Source organism: Vitis vinifera, chromosome 18 (assembly GCF_030704535.1).
Source record: "Vitis vinifera cultivar Pinot Noir 40024 chromosome 18, ASM3070453v1".
Classification (NCBI taxonomy): Eukaryota; Viridiplantae; Streptophyta; class Magnoliopsida; order Vitales; family Vitaceae; genus Vitis; species Vitis vinifera.
Window position 1 is genome coordinate 9,878,865 of NC_081822.1, and position 16,556 is coordinate 9,895,420.

Here is a 16,556-nt window from a genome sequence, read left to right on the forward strand (position 1 = left end):
AATTTTTAATAAAAATAATAATTGAATATTTGTGCATTAGGGTTATAAGATTTTTTATAGTTAATTTTTTATTTATTGAGTATATATATATATTTTTTAGTCTTATTATTTAATAACAAAAAACCTCTCAAATTTTATTTTTTTTTAAATAAAAGTAAAAATAAAAAAATATTTTAAATTATATGTAAGGATATTATTGTAAATTTATTTATTTTTCATTTTCATTCCTATTATTATCAAACATTGGAATGGAAACAAATAATCATTCAAATCTTGCATTCCTAAATTCATCCAAATGATAGAAATGGAATCATCAAATTCATTCCATTCCACTAAAAAATAGGAAAGGAAACAAAATATTATTTTCATTCCCTATTCCGACGTACCAAACACCCCCTTAGTGGCTTTGTAAAAATATTTGCAACTTCATTTTTTGATCTACAAAACTCAAGTTTGATCTCTTAATTTTTCATAAATTAAGATGACTAAATCGAAAATGCTAAGGCCAATTGCTATCTTCCATTGTTGCCTTTAAATTAAATAAAGTTTTTGCTTGAAGAAACATAGAAAACATCTTATCATTTGTTATATGCACTTTTGCAATCATTTTCTTATTTTTATTACTAAGGGTGCAAATTCCATTAGAGATATTAATGACATGTATTTTTTTTAATTGTCACATGCTCAAAAAATTCCCAAAAATATTTGGAACAAAAAATACATTTGTTGTAGTAACATTGTACCATCTTTAAAACATATTTTAACATTACTTTTGTTCATGATCGAAACTTTGAATTTGTTTCCAAAATTAACTTCACCTTGGAGTAATTCATTTAATTGTGAAAATAATTCTTTCTTTACCACACATGTGATTACTATCTTGTATCAAGATACCAAACATATTGGCAGTCTACATTTGATGTTGCTACATTGCAAGTTAATATTAAATTTTGCTCTATTTCATCGGTTTCAAGCTGCTCAACTTGTTCATTATGCAATTTCATTTGACATTCTGACTTATAATGTCCATACCTTTTGCATTTGAAACATTGTATGTGTGACTTGTCTTTAGGTTTAGAGGTGTTGCCTTTTCTTTTTGAAGAATTTGTGTCACCATCTCCATTTTTATTGTTGAAATTGTTGTGTTCCCCTCTACTTCTGCCATAGCCATGACCTTTGCCACCTTGTTGGCCACCATGACCTCCAATAAATGCTCTACTCTGCAAGGGTTGCTCCAAATTTGTAGAGTTGATTATTTGATTCATTCTTTGTTCATGGGAACATAATGAATTCATCAACCCTTCACCTGCAAAAGTGAAAATATATTTTCTTTCTTTAATTGCCGCAACAACATAGTCGAATCTTGCACTTAAAGATCACATAATTTTCTATATTATTCGTTGATCATCAAACTTCTCACCATTAACTCACATATGGTTAACAATGGTTTGTACCTGATCAAAATAACCTGATGGATTTAGAGTCATTCATGCGAATAGACTTGAATTCACTTCTTAATGTTTGCAATTTTATTCAAGTGACACATTCATCACCTATGTATAATTTTTGTAGAGTAACTCATGTCTCTTTTGCTATTTCTACCTCTAAGATTTTCTCAAATATGGATTTAGCTACTACTTGGAATATTGTATAGAGTTTTTTTTTTTGTTTTTTATTTTTATTTTTATCTTTATTTCAAGAATCTTTTAATGAATCTTTCTGTTCATTTGATAGTGCATTGAATTCTTTCGAATCGATTACTTCATTGTAACCGATATCTACGAGATCCCATAAACCTTGAAATCTAAACAAGATACACATCTGAATACACCAATTATCAAAATTCTTACCTATGAATTTTGGAAGTTAAGAATGAATTGAGTTATTATTTGTAGCTATAATTTCATCAACAACCGATTGTTGGAACCCACACAATTGGATATTGACTCTTGCTAAAAATAAAAGTTTGTTGCATTACACTTTTCAACATAATAACAAACTTATTTATAACAAACCAATCATACTTGTACTAGGACTCCAATTCTTATTAGACTAAAAATCCTAATTAACATAGGAAACCTAAATAAATAACAATTCCTAATGTTTCTTAAATTCCTAAAATAATTTCAACATTGAGAATTTATTATAAAAGTGGGTAGTTTTTTAGAATACATTTAGGGGGTGTTTGGTATGCTAGAATAGGGAGTGAGAGTAGATATCTCATTTCTTATCTTTGTCATTCCCATGTTTGGATAAATTCTAAAAAGACAAAAATGGAATAAAAAAATGATTCCTCCAAATTCATCAAGAGGGTGTGGTACTCTGATTCATTGAACCCATCAAATAATATAAAATAACCTAAACTTACCATTTTACCCTTGGACTTCATTCTTCAAGCCTAATGTCTCTATCTTCTCCACAAAATTGGAGACCCACTCATCAATAACTTCTCTGCAACAAGTGATTATCCCAAATTGAATCAATCAAACCTTCCACAATATTTAGAAAAAAAATTTCAATTTCTAGGGTTTTGGATGTTTATTTCGATTGTTGGATTCAGAATTTGTCATTGTTCTTTGTATCTAGGTTCTGACAATTTTCTTATGCATCTCCAATCAGGTTTACCTTTTTTTTTTTTCTTCCACTTCTTTCTTTGTTTTTCTTCTTCTATATAAATCATTTTTTTTTATTGATTTGTGTTTGGAATTTTGAGGCTTTTTTTACAGACTTAAGGGGTGTTTGGTTCAATTATGTTTGCTTGAACCGTCAAATTTGGATTTTGTTTTCTTTGATTTTCCTTGCTTTATTCTTTGCTTAGGTTCTGTAAATAATAGAACATCTTTGATCTAATAGATCACCAAGTGTTTGATTTGGGAATTTGGGTATGTGGGTGTGTCGAGTGAAAATTTTTAGGCTTCATCCTTATTATTTTAGGTAATTTCAAACAGTTGTGATCTTCAGTTATGAACATGTCTATATTGGCTTCCTAGCCTTGTTGGATTTGAAGTGATTGCTATTTTGATTGGGTTCCAGAAATCTTATCTACTCAACTTGATGATCATTTGAAGTTATTCTATGAAATGGCTTCCAAAAACAGCCTTGTTGAGATATTGGGGTAAGGAATTGCAGTTTAGGCTTCTAGTGTCTACTGCTCTTATACAAAGGGTATTAACTTTTTTTAATTTTTTATTATTATATTAGTTTTTGTATAAAACAGACAATTTTTGTATTTTGGGGGGCAAAAGATGTATTTATTAAGCATTTGAATGCTTTGGAGTTGGGAAGATATTAGAACTAATTGAAGACTTGATAATGAAGTCAAAAGATTAAAATGAACCGTATTTAAAGGAAAATGAGTATGCTTTAAATGTTGAATTGCTCAGGTTAAATCTAGAAATTTTCTTATAACTTGGGATTTATTTGTGAAGTATAGAAACAGCCTGGAAGGATTTTGTGAAGTGTGCATGCTTATAATGACAGATTTTGGGTGATGAGAAAAGTAAACTAATGAGGGTTTTTTTTTTTTTTTGTCTTTTTTTCTTTTTTTCCCACAAAAAGATCAGGGAAAAAAAAGGTTTTAGAGAGGAAAAGTACCATAGAAAATAGGAGGTTCTATATCAATGAAAGTCAATATAGGAGGGCGGTTGAATATTTAGAAAATACAAAGAAAAAAAGTAGGGGAATTGTGTAGGCAACTTTCCATGGACCACCCCCAATGGTCATGTGGTTTCTTTTCTTTAGTTAGATCCTATTTTAATAAAAAGAAAAATAAATAAAAAAAATTGATTTTGGGTTTGGCTAAAAAGCTCATTTTTCATAACATTGATGTCCTATTATTCTATATTTTTTTTATCTTATTTATTTGTGTTATAATTTCATTTACATGTTTTTATCATTTTACTATATGCTTTAATTGAGTCAAACAAAAAATTTGATATGATAGCAAATTGATTCCCTACAATAAAATAAGAAATCTCTTTAATAATTACGTATTAAAATAAGTGAGTTTTAATTATTTAAACTTTTGGCCCGATTTGACTTTAATATTCTAATATGAAAGTGTACCATATGATAAGATGACACCAATTTCTAATTAATATTTAATTTGCATTTGGATTTCAAATAAATTTACACAGCAATTTACATGTAGCTCATAACTTTTTTTAAAAAAATTATTGAGTAATTAGATGATTTTATTTATGTATTTATTTTTTGCTATGTTTTGTCAAGATTAAATTTTAAAATTTGAACTTGTTAAGTGTAAAAAATTATTATTTTCAACATCTATAATACGACAATTAGTTAAGAAATACTTAAGCACTCAAGGTGTAAAGAAATAAGTTAGAATAAGATGCAAATATTAATTATATTAGACAAATAAGATAGATACAATTTCTTTAAATAGTCTCTCTTTGGTAGAAACTAATTTTAGCTTTAAGGACAAAAGTCTTTTTGAGATTTGTCCCCAAAAAGATGAGAGAAACTAAGAGTGATGAGATGAGAGAGAGCAAAAAGGAAAAGTAGAGAAGGGAAACAACACAACAAAAAGAATGATACTTTTTTTGGACAACTTTCAATGGGCTACCCAACCCAAGGGCTTTGAAAGCTTATCTGAGTTTGGATTTATGGGTAAAAGCCTAAAAAACAGGGGGTTTGATCATCTGTTATCACTTGGACTCTCTTTCTTCTTGCCACTTTGTCTTTGTTTTTTTTCTTCAACTTCTCACTTCCTTCAAGCCCCAAGGTACTTACTCACCATCCTAATTAATATAATCCATAGTGCTTTGAAAAAAGGCTTAAAAGCAAGGAAAAGAGAGGCACAATACTTGTATTAAACTTTTCTTTTTCTTTTAAGTGTCAAAATTGAGTCTCCTCAAGCTTAAAGATAAAACATAGTGGCATTATAGATAAAACATGCATTCACATTTGATTCATCCTGCAATTAAACTCGATAAACTCTATCAACCTATAACTAATTTTAACATAATTTAAATAACCATTAAAAATTATGTTTATAAATATACAAACATATACAAATGTTATGTATAAACTTTATGACTACTAGAACTTTGGTAGTCATATTATTGAACTTCAGAAAATGTATGCAAACTAGTATTAGTTTGGTACAAATGAATTTGCGTATATTAATTTTTCTTTGCTTATAGAAAATTAATAATGAGGTCAAACATAGAATATTTAATCTTTTTTTTTTGGTCCTATTAAAAACACATTGTTTTTTTTTTCTTTTGTGATTTGGACTCTTGAACAGCCATGAACCTCATTGAGATGGAAATAAGAGAACAATTTACCTTGATTCTATATGTTATAGCGAACATACTTAATATGTTTACTGCACTTGGTACTGCTACAAGGAAACATTATCAGAGACAAACATTAATGGAAAGATCTACAAATAGAATATTTTTGCGAGTTGAAAATCTTAATCGATTGATTTATGGGAGTGATATAGCATGTATGGAGTAACTTAGGATGGATAGACATACTTTCACCATGTTATGTTCCATGCTTCGCATTATTGGTAAACTAAATGATTCAAAATATATTGATGTAGAATAAATGGTTGCATTATTATTGCACATCATGTAAAGAATCGAGTTATAAAAATTTTGATTCTTAAGGTTTGGAGAAACTGTTAGTAGACATGTCAATGCGGTATTGAATGCAATTATTCGCCTACAAGGAGTATTATTCAAAAAACCAAAACCAATCTTTAAGAACTCTACAGATGAGATATGGAAATGGTTTAAGGTATATAAATTATAAATTTAGTTTATATAGGTTTAAATAATTCATATTATAGTAATACTAATACTTTTATTTAAATAGAATTGTCTAGGAGCTTTAGATGGAACTTGCATTTGAGTGAATGTGCCTGAGGGAGACAAACCTAGATATCAAACAAGGAAGAATGAAATTGCATCAAATGTCTTAGAAGTTTGTTCTCAAGACATGTAGTTTATTTATGTATTGCTAGGTTGGGAGAGATTAGCTTCTGATTCTTGAGTGTTTCGAGATGCAATTAGTAAGAGAAATAGATTAGCAATTCTACATGGTAAATATGTGTCTTTTAGAAACTATTGATTTCTTTTTGATATATGATATATTTTTAAAAATATGTTTTGGAACATTCATTTTAGGTTATTACTATCTTGTTGATGTTGGCTATACAAAAATGGAAAGAGATTTCTTGCCCCAGATAGGGAGCAAAGATATCATCTCAATTATTAGAGAGAGAAACACATGCTAATAACCCATAAAGAGTTTTTCAACATGAAGCATTCTCTAACAAGAAATGTTATCAAGAGATGTTTTGGTTTGCTTAAACTACATTGGGTTATACTTAGGAGCCCTTGATTCTTTCCATTCAAGACTTAATGTAAAATCATTCTTACTTGTTATCTTCTTTATAATCTCATAAAAAGAGAGATGTATGTGGACCCATTGAAACAAAAATTGGATGTGCAAGACCACAAAGTTGTAGGTGAACCAATAACTATAATTGAACCATCATATCAATGGAGTGCTTGGTGAAGAAATATAGCAATTCAAATGTTTAATGAATGGAACACATTATAGTATGTTGTTTATTTTAGGAGAAAAATTATGTTTGATGTTTTAGACTTATCATTTGCAAATTTTGAATGGTTTGTATGAATTATTATATGATAAACTAGTTTGAATTGAATTTAATAATGTTTTTCCATTGTTAAATTTGAGATATAATTAGACATGTGTTTATTATTATTGTCTTCATATTACATTTGTTCTTAAAACATAGTTACATAATTTGATATTTTTGAAACATAGGATGGATTCTACATCAAGTGGTCAAATAAGGGGGCATGGAAGAAACAAACGAGTGTAAACTCCCAATGAGGATGAAAAATTGGTTGAGTGTCTAGTTGAGTTGTGTGTTTTAAGGAAGGTAAAACGTGATAATGGGTTTAAACCAAAAACATTTTTACAAGTGGAGAAAATATTAGAGGAAAAACTTCCAAACAATGAACTTAAATCAAGTCCACATATTGAATTGTGTGTGAAAACTTTAAAAAAACAATTCAATGCCATAATGGATAAGCTAACCCATGGTAGCGGGTTTTCTTGGGACAACAAAAAGAAAATGGTTTTATGTGATCAAAATGTATTCAAAGATTGGGTCAAGGTAAATATATTTACAATACTTCCTATCTTGTATTTTTATTCCACAACATCTTGTTAGTTTATTTGATACATTGGTATATTTTTTTTCTTTCAATATATTATGTATTTTATATGCTTGAATATCAATTACATTTTAATGCATGATGTGTTCTTTCTTTTTGGGTATCTACCATTGATGTTTTTGGGAAAATAATTAGGAGCTATAGTTGGAAGTGATCATAAAAATTCAAATAGACTATTATATAATTAATTGCATCAAAGGAAAGAAATGATATATATTCTTAATTATTTATCTTTTCTTCAATCTAATGTAGCATGAGATTAATATTTCTTTAAGTTAGTAACTTTTATGTTAAAGATGCTAGTTATTTTTTGTATATTTTATAGGGCCATAAAGATGCTAATGGTTTGAGACTCAAACCATTTCCACATTTTGATGATCTAAGTCTTGTTTTTGGTAAAGATAGTGCTAATGGAAAATGAGCAATGTCAATTGATGATATTTTGGAGGAGTTAGATCAAGATGAAGCAAGCAATAACATTGAAGTTGATGACTTAGAGAAACCAAAGCCAATGCCTCTCACTCTCGTAGGAAAAAGGCAAAAAATGATGACATGACTTTAGTTAATGTGATGACAACAACATGCAATGCATTAGTATTGCTAACTTCAACCAACAAACGGAAAGGGAAAATAAAGTGGTTGGTGAATTGGAGAAACTTCTTATTCTTAGTAGGTTGGACATATTGAAGTTAAGTTAAATTATTATGAATGACCCAATGAAAGTCAAACTTTTGTTCAATTTAGATGAAGATCTCAAGGTTGAATGGATTAAAACTTCTTCAAATCCACGAATTTCCATGTTGCATCCTTATTGATTTATCATTTTTAAGTTAGATTGATAGAAATTTCAGGTTAGATATTTTGTTTCATCAATTTCCTATGAACTTTTTGTTGATTTGTTGGCTTAATTTAGGAGGATAAACTAGTTGTGGATTTTGGTAGATATGGTACTTAAATTGAGAACTGAAATGAAGTTTGTATTTTTTTATTTCTTCTTTTACAACTAAGAAATAAGTATTTGGTAGCTTTGACAATTTGTATATTCTTATATTTTTTTTGGTAAAATATAATTCTATAGATTTTTTTTTTGCATGACAAATTTTTTAAAATTTTGATAAAAGAAAAAATGAATATTTAAAAATTCTAAGGTTATGGATTTTATTGGATATGATACTTGTTGAAAATTAGAATGAAGTTTGAATTCTTTTATTTCCTCTTTTGAAAATAGGAAAAACATTTGCTAGTTTTGAGAATTTAAATATTATAACAAATATGTATCTATATATTCGGTAAAATATAATTTTATAGTTACTTAAGCATGACAAATTATTCAAATATTTAATAAAAATAATAATTGAATATTTGTAATTAGGATTGTATGATTTTTTATGGTTATTTTTTATTTATTAAGTATATATATATATATATTTAGTATTATTATTTAGTAACAAAAAAGCTCTATATAAGGATATTATTATAAATTTATTTATTTTTTATTTTCATTCATATTATTATCAAACATTAGAATAGAAACAAATAATAATTTAAATCTTGTATTCCTAAGTTCATGCTAGAAATGAAATCATCAAATTTATTTTCATTTACTAAGAAATATGAATATAAATAAAATATTTATTTTCATTTTTTATTACCAAACACTCCGTTAAAGCAAAAGAGAAAAAATTGATTTTGTATAGAAAAGTTTTTTTATCAATTACACTTTTTTTTTCCTTTGTTTCATTCCCTTCATAAAAAGTTGAGGAGAAGCCCCTTGGAATTGCATAGTAACTTTGGTACATATTTGGGATGTGAGGACTAAAGTAGACCATAAATAATAATTGAAATTATGAAAAATAATTTCGCTGCTTTATTATATGGCGTAGTAACTTTATAGAACATAAATTATAAAAACTATTTTTTATATTTAAATTTTTTAAAATTGGTTACTTAATAAAATTAATAATTATTTTTAAAAATTGTTACCAGAAATTGGATTTCTAAAAAACTTTTATGGAAAATGTTGTGAATTTACCAATATTATCATTACCGTTGCAGTTGGACCGGTGGATTCCGAACCCGTGGGGTTGCTGAGGACGGTCCAATCAAGAACTTACGCAGTTACGCTTCACAAATCTTTACTGCCAGGGCTGTTTGGCTTCTGCCACGACATTTTAAAGCTGTTTATTGGACAGGACCACGTGAAAGTGCCTGGCAGAAGCAAAAAAAGAAAATTCCCCCTAGGGTTTTAATCGGTGGAAAGGACATCGAGTCGGTTTTCAGTAATCTTTTCCACCGCTTAAACCCTTGAGGGAACTTTCTCTTGCCAGCTTAAAACCCTAAGATGGAGTTGCAGTCCATTTCATGTTGGCTTCCATCCCCAGACATGAGGTTATGTATTCATCGTCCGCTCTCTCATCGAATTGTAAGTAACTGTCTTTCAAATTATATTCTACATTGACCTCAATCTTCCTATCACTCATTACCTTTTTATTCATCTTCAATTAATTTTTTTTTGGTTTGTTTTTGGATTTCAATCTTAAATTTTTTAAGGTTTCTACAGGCCACGTCAGGTGGAAAGATCAAAGGTTCCGATTCGAGAAAGTATTGAAATGTACGTTTCTGCTATTCTCTTCGATTCATTTGTTTGGTTGCCGAGAAAATGTAAGAAAAGAAAGAAACTAAAATTTAGAGTATGAGTAAAAAAAATCTGCTCTTAGGGTCTTATCCAGCTATTTTGTCTTATTTGTGGTTGGTTTTTGGTTTTGGAAAGAAAGCATAAGTTGGAAGTTTCGTTTCATGGATTTTTCATCGGTTTTCTTGGTAAATCAAACGCATGCTATTTCTCACTATGAAATTTCTTCAGCTTCCTTGATGCCTGGTCTGAAGAAGGAGTGTTCATTGTCAAGCTTTGGCAGAGGAGCTACTCTATGTTCTTTGAACTCTAATTCTGATGCAAAATTGAAGTATTCAGGAAGGGAGATTACTAGTGTGAGTGGGAATGGATTTGATGGGGTGGAACCCTTTCGTGGTAAATCGGGTTCCGTATCATTTCATGGCTTAACTCACCAGAGGGTAGAAGAATCCAAATTGGCGTCTTCCCCTTTTAAGGAAGGTACTGGCTCATTTCTCTGGGTTCTGGCTCCTGTTGCATTGATATCATCACTGGTGCTTCCTCAGTTTTTCCTTGACAGTGCGATTGAAGCTATCCTGAAGGATGAAGTTCTTGCAGGTACGTACTGAACCAAGTTTCTAATTTAATATTTTCTTAAGTGGGTTTGCAGTCTTATCTGTTTTCAGTGTGATGATCAATATGCTCAGACCAGATTAAATGTCCTACTTTTATGTTATCTAGCTGTAAATTCATGGTCTCCTTCCTCAGATTCTCTGATAGTTGATTGAGATCCTGCAGGGAAAAGGACCTTGAAATAAATTGGTAATGCAACTGGCTGAGATCACCTGTCCCTTTTAATGTTTTTGTTAATAAATCATGGCTAGTTGCTCATCTGCTAAATAGTAAAAGATTCTGGTAAGGTCTCATCTTATTGTATATAATCTTGTGTGGCATGGCAGCACTTGAAAAGAATTTGACGCACTTTATAGAGCAATTTCTGAACTTTATAGGATTATTTTTAATTCTTCGCCTCCTGATCATCAACAGTTCCAGCTGTTATGAATTGGGTTTTTGTGATATAGTCATATAGCTGACACGACATTATTCTATTGAAGAGTGAAAATAAGGAATTATTAATATCTGAAGTAGTAATGTTTGCTTTACTTTCTCCATAATTTTTCACTTTTGACCATGTAAAACAACATTATGTTTGTAATTCTAGCCCCAACATTGTGTTTGATTTGTTTCTGGTGTTTAAGCTATTTGGAGGGGAGAATTATGATTTAAAAATGGATTTTTGAAATAAAAAATTAGATCTGATGGTTAACTGTCAGACCATGGCCTGGGGCCTCTACTGGGTCACTCCACCCTTTTCCCATATGAGCATTTATTTACTCAAACTAGCTTAAATTTCTGTAGCCATAATGAGCTCTGAGATTTGGGAGTTTCCCCAGGCACCATTGGGTCACTACTCATTTTTGTTAAATGTGATCACAAGTAATATCAGTGAATACTAATATGTGTTCTAATTTCAGTTATATTTCAGAGGCTTTGCAGGGTTCAAAAGTAAATGTTTAAATAGATTTATGATGGTTAATGAAATGCCTAGTTTGTGGACAAATTTGTTGGCTGTTATGTCAGATTTTCATGCCAACTAACGATCTTTTTCTTTTTTTTTGTTCAATCACATGACTTGACTCATATCCACATAATTTGGCCATGTTACTCGGTTATAAATACTCATGCTGGGATAATCCAATATTCATTTCCATGATCATTGTTATGCAGAAATTGTAGCTACTATTTTTTCTGAGGCCATGTTTTACATCGGTCTTGCAACATTCCTGCATGTAACTGACCATGTTCAGAGGCCATATTTGCAATTCAGCCCAAAGAGGTGGGGCCTGATTACTGGTCTCAAGGGATACTTGACGACTGCCTTCTTCACAATGGGCTTTAAGATTTTTGCCCCCTTCTTTGCTGTCTATGTAACCTGGCCAGTGCTTGGCCCCTCAGCACTGGTTGCTGTTGCTCCTTTTCTAGTTGGCTGTGCCGCACAGCTTGCGTTTGAGATGCGTCTTAGCAAGCGTGGGTCATCTTGTTGGCCTCTAGTCCCTATCATTTTCGAGGTATATGATTACTTTTGTTAACCCAAATCCCTTCTATCTGAAGCTAAAATCTTGGTTCTAACAAGTTGGGAGTTTGTTTGCAGGTCTATAGACTGTATCAGTTGAGCAAAGCTGCACATTTTATGGACATATTGATACTTGCAATGAAGGAGGCCCCTGTAACTCCAGACATTGTTGAAAGAAGCGGTGCCTTGGTTGCTATGGTGGTGACTTTCCAAGTCCTTGGGCTGGTTTGCCTGTGGTCATTGATGACATTTCTTATGAGGCTCTTTCCTTCTAGACCTGTTGCAGAGAACTACTAATACTAGTTACAGTGCTCTACTGATGCTGATGACATTTCTTGTAATTCCCACTTTACTTTATTGTTGTACTTTGGATTGGGTGAGTGGAAAATGCAAGATGCAGGGAAAGTGGAAAATGTTCTCAGAACTGTGCTAGAAAACGGGGAAGAAAAAAAAAAAAAGGAAAGGAAAGTAGGAAAAAATATCAACATTGTTTATTTAATTTATTATAAATTATTAAATTATTGGGAACATATCCAGCATTGATAAAAGTGAGCCTCGCCCATGGCCCATGGCCCAAAATTTCTACATTTTGGTAAATGTCGATTTAGTGGTTGAACTTTTGAACAGAGGTTGTGTTTGGAGTTGGATGCAGAGTTTTACCCCTACTCTCATTTTGTAGCTGGCTTAATTAGTAAAATAGAGGTCAGATTCTGACAAAGCTGTAAAAAATGAATAAAAAATTCTATTCCAAGCATTCTATGAAGTTCCTGAGGAAGCTGAGACTCTGCAAAGCTTTGGAAGTGAAGGCTTGATCAGTTCTAGGTTTGAATCTAATCCATTTTGGTGACCCGAAATTGGAAATCTTAGATATTGTTTGGAAACTGTCTTCAAAAATAATTTTCTTTTTCTAAAATAAAAAATTTGAAAAGTGCGTTTCACAATCAGGAACTATTTCTGTTTGCATACGTGTGCTTTCTCAAGAAGTAACGGACTTAACTGTAAACCACCCGTCTCCGCCTTCCCGCCCAAAACCTACTGTTTAAAGTGTCAAGGGACCTCCTCTGTTTCGCTATCTTTTATCTCCACCTTAATCACAAGTCGATTGATTCTGTCTTTCAGCTTCAAAGCTTTATTCTTCCGACAATGGCAGAATCACCCAGTTATGACGGTCCTTCTTCTGAGCCTGTTTCTTTAAGAGAGAGCTTGAACTCTGATTATATGAGAAGAGGATCCATAGCCTTAAAAAACAATGATTTTGCAGAAGCGGGCAAGTGGTTCAAGCTAGCTGTTGCCATCTGGTTAGGTTTCTTTTCATCTTTTATTGACAATTTCTTTGATTTGTTCTTTTTTTGTTTCTTTCTTCCATTTCCATTACTGTTGATGGTTCATGCTCCTATCATAATCTTTACCTTCTTGATTATGGGTTTTGTAATTTTGATGTCCACTGTTTGCTACGTCTTATATTTATATATAGATTTCATGCATCGTTAAGATTCCCTCCCTGCTTATTATAATCTTCATTTGTCTTTCAAAATTGAGTCAGGTCATTTGTCTTTTAAACTTTAGCTTGGAAACCACAGCAGTGTAACGTAAGGTTCCAATTTTCCCCATTTTTCTTTCAGTTCTCAGCAACTAAACTAATCACTAATCTTTTTTCTTTGAAGTTGTTGATTCTGCTTTCTTTTATGTGGGGAGGAAAAAAATTGATTTCTTGCAGTGTTTCATCTGCCTTTCTGGGTCCTTTCTTTCGACCCAAGAACCGAAAAACATTCGCTTGATTGAGCTTAAGTAAAGCATCTGGGAGTTGAATTTCTTTCTTTCTTTCTTGGCAAGCAAACAGAAGAAAACATACATGAGGTTCCTCAGCTGAATGGAGGATCATCCAGCGGTCAATCAATTCAAGGAGCATTACTATTGGGGCTGGAATTATTTTCACACAAAATGAAAAGAAGTAAAATAATAACAATAATAATAATAAAGTATTAGGGAAAATAAACAAAAGAAGAAGTAGTGTATAATAATTTTGATAAGTCCCCCCTTCTGTTCAGGATTCCACAGAAAGGAAAACTTGCCCCAGAACGTGCTGAAGCATACTTCAAATATGCTCTGGCTCTGCTGTATGAAGTCCCAGTGCCCGCAGATGATCCACTTGATGATTTGCCCAAAGAGATTGATTACCTCAATTTGTTTGATAAAGACGGAATCACCAGTGCTGTCAAACAAGATGATGGTTGGCATTTGCTCCTTATTCATCCATTGAACATCTTTTTCCCCTATGATCAGCTTGCCCATGCTTCTACATGTAGATGATATGTAAGAATAAGCTTATGAAAACTCCATGTGTGACTAGTTTGTTGCCGGCAAAGTATCACTGCACTCATGCTAAACAGAACATATAACAGGATTTTGCAAACATTCCATCATTTTATAAATGGTTTTTTTTTTTTTTTTTTTTTCATTCCAACAATTGTATTTCTAGTTATCCAATGTTTGGATATTGGAAGAAGTTTGGATATGCACATTGGAATATTTTCTAGAGTATGCTAGCAGGTAAGAAGCGGAAGCTGTAAACAAAGTTGATAATGAATCTCAACTTTCATGTTTGTGATAAAGCTATTCAAAGTGCACCCAGCTCTAATTTTATCAGATCATGATTTCAGCTGATTTTGCAGGATCGCATTTGGCACATGAAGAAGGCAGTGGGCTGGGAGTTGGTTCATCAAAAAACTTGGATTCTGCCTGGTGTGTGCTAAATCTTGCACTGTCAATTTCAAATGTTATATCAATGGAGAAGGCAAGCATCTTCTCTGCTATTGGGGAAGTTGCATTCAGAAAAGGTTCCTTTTTCGTTTTCATTTTATGTTTTTTGAGAAAATGTAGTCAATGATATTTACAATCACATTTTGTTCCTGTGAGTAGGTTCTTTCTCATGAGTAGGTTTTCATGGTTGGATATATTTGTTTTGTGTCCTACAGTGGACTTCAATGAATCATATAAGCACTATTCAGAAGCACTGACAATTTTGGAGATTTTCTATCCAGAAGAGGAAGACCGCATGGCTCATCTGTATCCATTTTCCGGCCGGTTGATTCATTTTACTTACTTATTACCTGTATACATCGTTAACATATGTTCAGAATTACTTTGATGAGTTTCCTCAAACTCATAGTTCCAGAAAGGCTAATAGGTTAAGTTTGTTTTCATAATCAGTTATTATTTTATGGCGCTCATGATGCTCCATATTGTATTTATAACCCATGCCTATTTTCCCCAGCAATGCTCATCCCTAAATGAAATTTCAGAAGCTTCAAAATATGCATGTGCCTGGAAAGAATTGATAAGATTGGGGAAGCTATCACATATTGCACAGAAGCTATACGGGACAGTGCACGTCGGCTGGAGAAGCTGGATGCAAAATTAAGTACGTTTTCAGGATGGGGATGGTCATTGGATGATATTGCTGCATCGTGTAATGGACCTGTTGATCCTGCTTATTTGGAGTTGCAAGCTGAGAAGAAAAGAGTCCATGAACTCCAAGGGAAGTTTGAAAATAAGGCAAGTATTCACTCAAGCTTCTGGTCGAGTTTCTGTTTACATTTGGAATGTACTGTAGTAGAAATCTTCTTCTTGATTTGCCGTTGCAGCTCCTGCATTTGGAACGTATTCAAAGAGTTGCTGCTAAGAAAACAAGCTGACAAGAATCCATTGGCGACTACTTCAGTTCTTCTCTAACTGCCGAGGCACACACAGATGGGAAAAGTCATGGTAAGGCTGTAGTAGGAGCCAAGTGGCAACTAATAACGTACCTAGAGGATCCTCCAACTAAGAAGCTCTTGCTGGGCTCATCAATGAACCCAGAGGATGAAGCAAGCATTCCAGCAAAGAAACCCTCATTGGGCTCTTCAACTGGTTCAGGGAGCCAAAATACAATTTCATTGTTTGGAAGCTGCTTGATTTTCCATTTCTGCGGCAGTTTTAGATTCTTATTCCGCATCTTTGTCTTCTCGTTCTTTCTTTCTCCAGTCATATAATGCCGGATTAAGATTTGAATCTAAGTCCCTGTAATTGTTTCCATTGGCTGTCTAACAAAGACCATGAAATTTGTACATGTGAATCTTCCCCTAAATTCCTTGTTGCAGGAGATGTGATGGCTACCTACTCACAACCTATAGCCTGATTCTAGATCTCCCACAAATTTTGTTTCTACAGCATGACTTCAATTTGGGTCACTCCCATGATTCAGCCTCTATATATCTCTTCCTATTCCCAATTTTGCCTCTATAGAACACTACAACTAGATGACCTGTAATTTAATAATAGCTAATTAAATTTATATTCAAAACTGATAGTCATATGTTTCTGACAAAACAATGCATATAAGCAATATCAGTTGTAGTGTTATATGGTATGAAGGGCTAAGGTGGAACCTATGTTTTGATAAAAAGGAAATGATTATAAACCTCAGCATTACAAGGAGCTGCAGGGGCAGGATATGATGGTGATTCCATGCTTGAATGTAGACAGAGCAATTTCAGGTTTGATTTCTTAAGACCAGTAATCTGACAAG

General features: G+C 32.1%; 2 protein-coding genes across 5 annotated transcripts; both read left to right on the forward strand.

The window, feature by feature from the left end:
- Positions 1–9,508: 9,508 nt before the first annotated feature.
- On the forward strand, positions 9,509–12,537 carry LOC100245429 (uncharacterized). Of its 2 annotated transcripts, none has more exons than XM_002283776.5 (5): positions 9,509–9,666; positions 9,795–9,855; positions 10,108–10,473; positions 11,644–11,984; positions 12,068–12,537. In XM_002283776.5, exons 1-5 carry the CDS (start codon positions 9,586–9,588, stop codon positions 12,284–12,286), a joined length of 1,068 nt encoding a protein of 355 aa, XP_002283812.1. In that variant the 5' UTR covers positions 9,509–9,585; the 3' UTR covers positions 12,287–12,537. The 2 variants fall into 2 exon arrangements, with proteins under 2 accessions (XP_002283812.1, XP_010664631.1); XM_010666329.3 differs by having other exon boundaries at positions 9,511–9,666; positions 9,805–9,855.
- A 70-nt stretch (positions 12,538–12,607) lies between these two features.
- Positions 12,608–16,097, forward strand: LOC104882611 (uncharacterized). Of its 3 annotated transcripts, XM_019216776.2 has the most exons (7): positions 12,608–12,811; positions 13,109–13,287; positions 14,038–14,219; positions 14,650–14,826; positions 14,965–15,055; positions 15,292–15,544; positions 15,634–16,097. In XM_019216776.2, exons 2-7 carry the CDS (start codon positions 13,133–13,135, stop codon positions 15,682–15,684), a joined length of 909 nt encoding a protein of 302 aa, XP_019072321.1. In that variant the 5' UTR covers positions 12,608–12,811; positions 13,109–13,132; the 3' UTR covers positions 15,685–16,097. The 3 variants fall into 3 exon arrangements, with proteins under 3 accessions (XP_019072321.1, XP_019072320.1, XP_019072323.1); XM_019216775.2 differs by lacking the exon at positions 12,608–12,811 and having other exon boundaries at positions 12,882–13,287; XM_019216778.2 differs by lacking the exon at positions 12,608–12,811 and having other exon boundaries at positions 12,887–13,287; positions 14,662–14,826.
- Positions 16,098–16,556: the final 459 nt, after the last annotated feature.

Coding starts and splice junctions, on each gene's coding strand:
- LOC100245429 (XM_002283776.5), top strand. CDS start 9,586: ATGGAGTTGCAGTCCATTTCATGTTGGCTTCCATCCCCAGACATGAGG. Junction 9,667..9,794: donor GTCCGCTCTCTCATCGAATT/GTAAGTAACTGT, acceptor AAATTTTTTAAG/GTTTCTACAGGCCACGTCAG. Junction 11,985..12,067: donor TAGTCCCTATCATTTTCGAG/GTATATGATTAC, acceptor GTTTGTTTGCAG/GTCTATAGACTGTATCAGTT.
- LOC104882611 (XM_019216776.2), top strand. CDS start 13,133: ATGGCAGAATCACCCAGTTATGACGGTCCTTCTTCTGAGCCTGTTTCT. Junction 13,288..14,037: donor AAGCTAGCTGTTGCCATCTG/GTTAGGTTTCTT, acceptor CCTTCTGTTCAG/GATTCCACAGAAAGGAAAAC. Junction 14,827..14,964: donor GGAAGTTGCATTCAGAAAAG/GTTCCTTTTTCG, acceptor TGTGTCCTACAG/TGGACTTCAATGAATCATAT.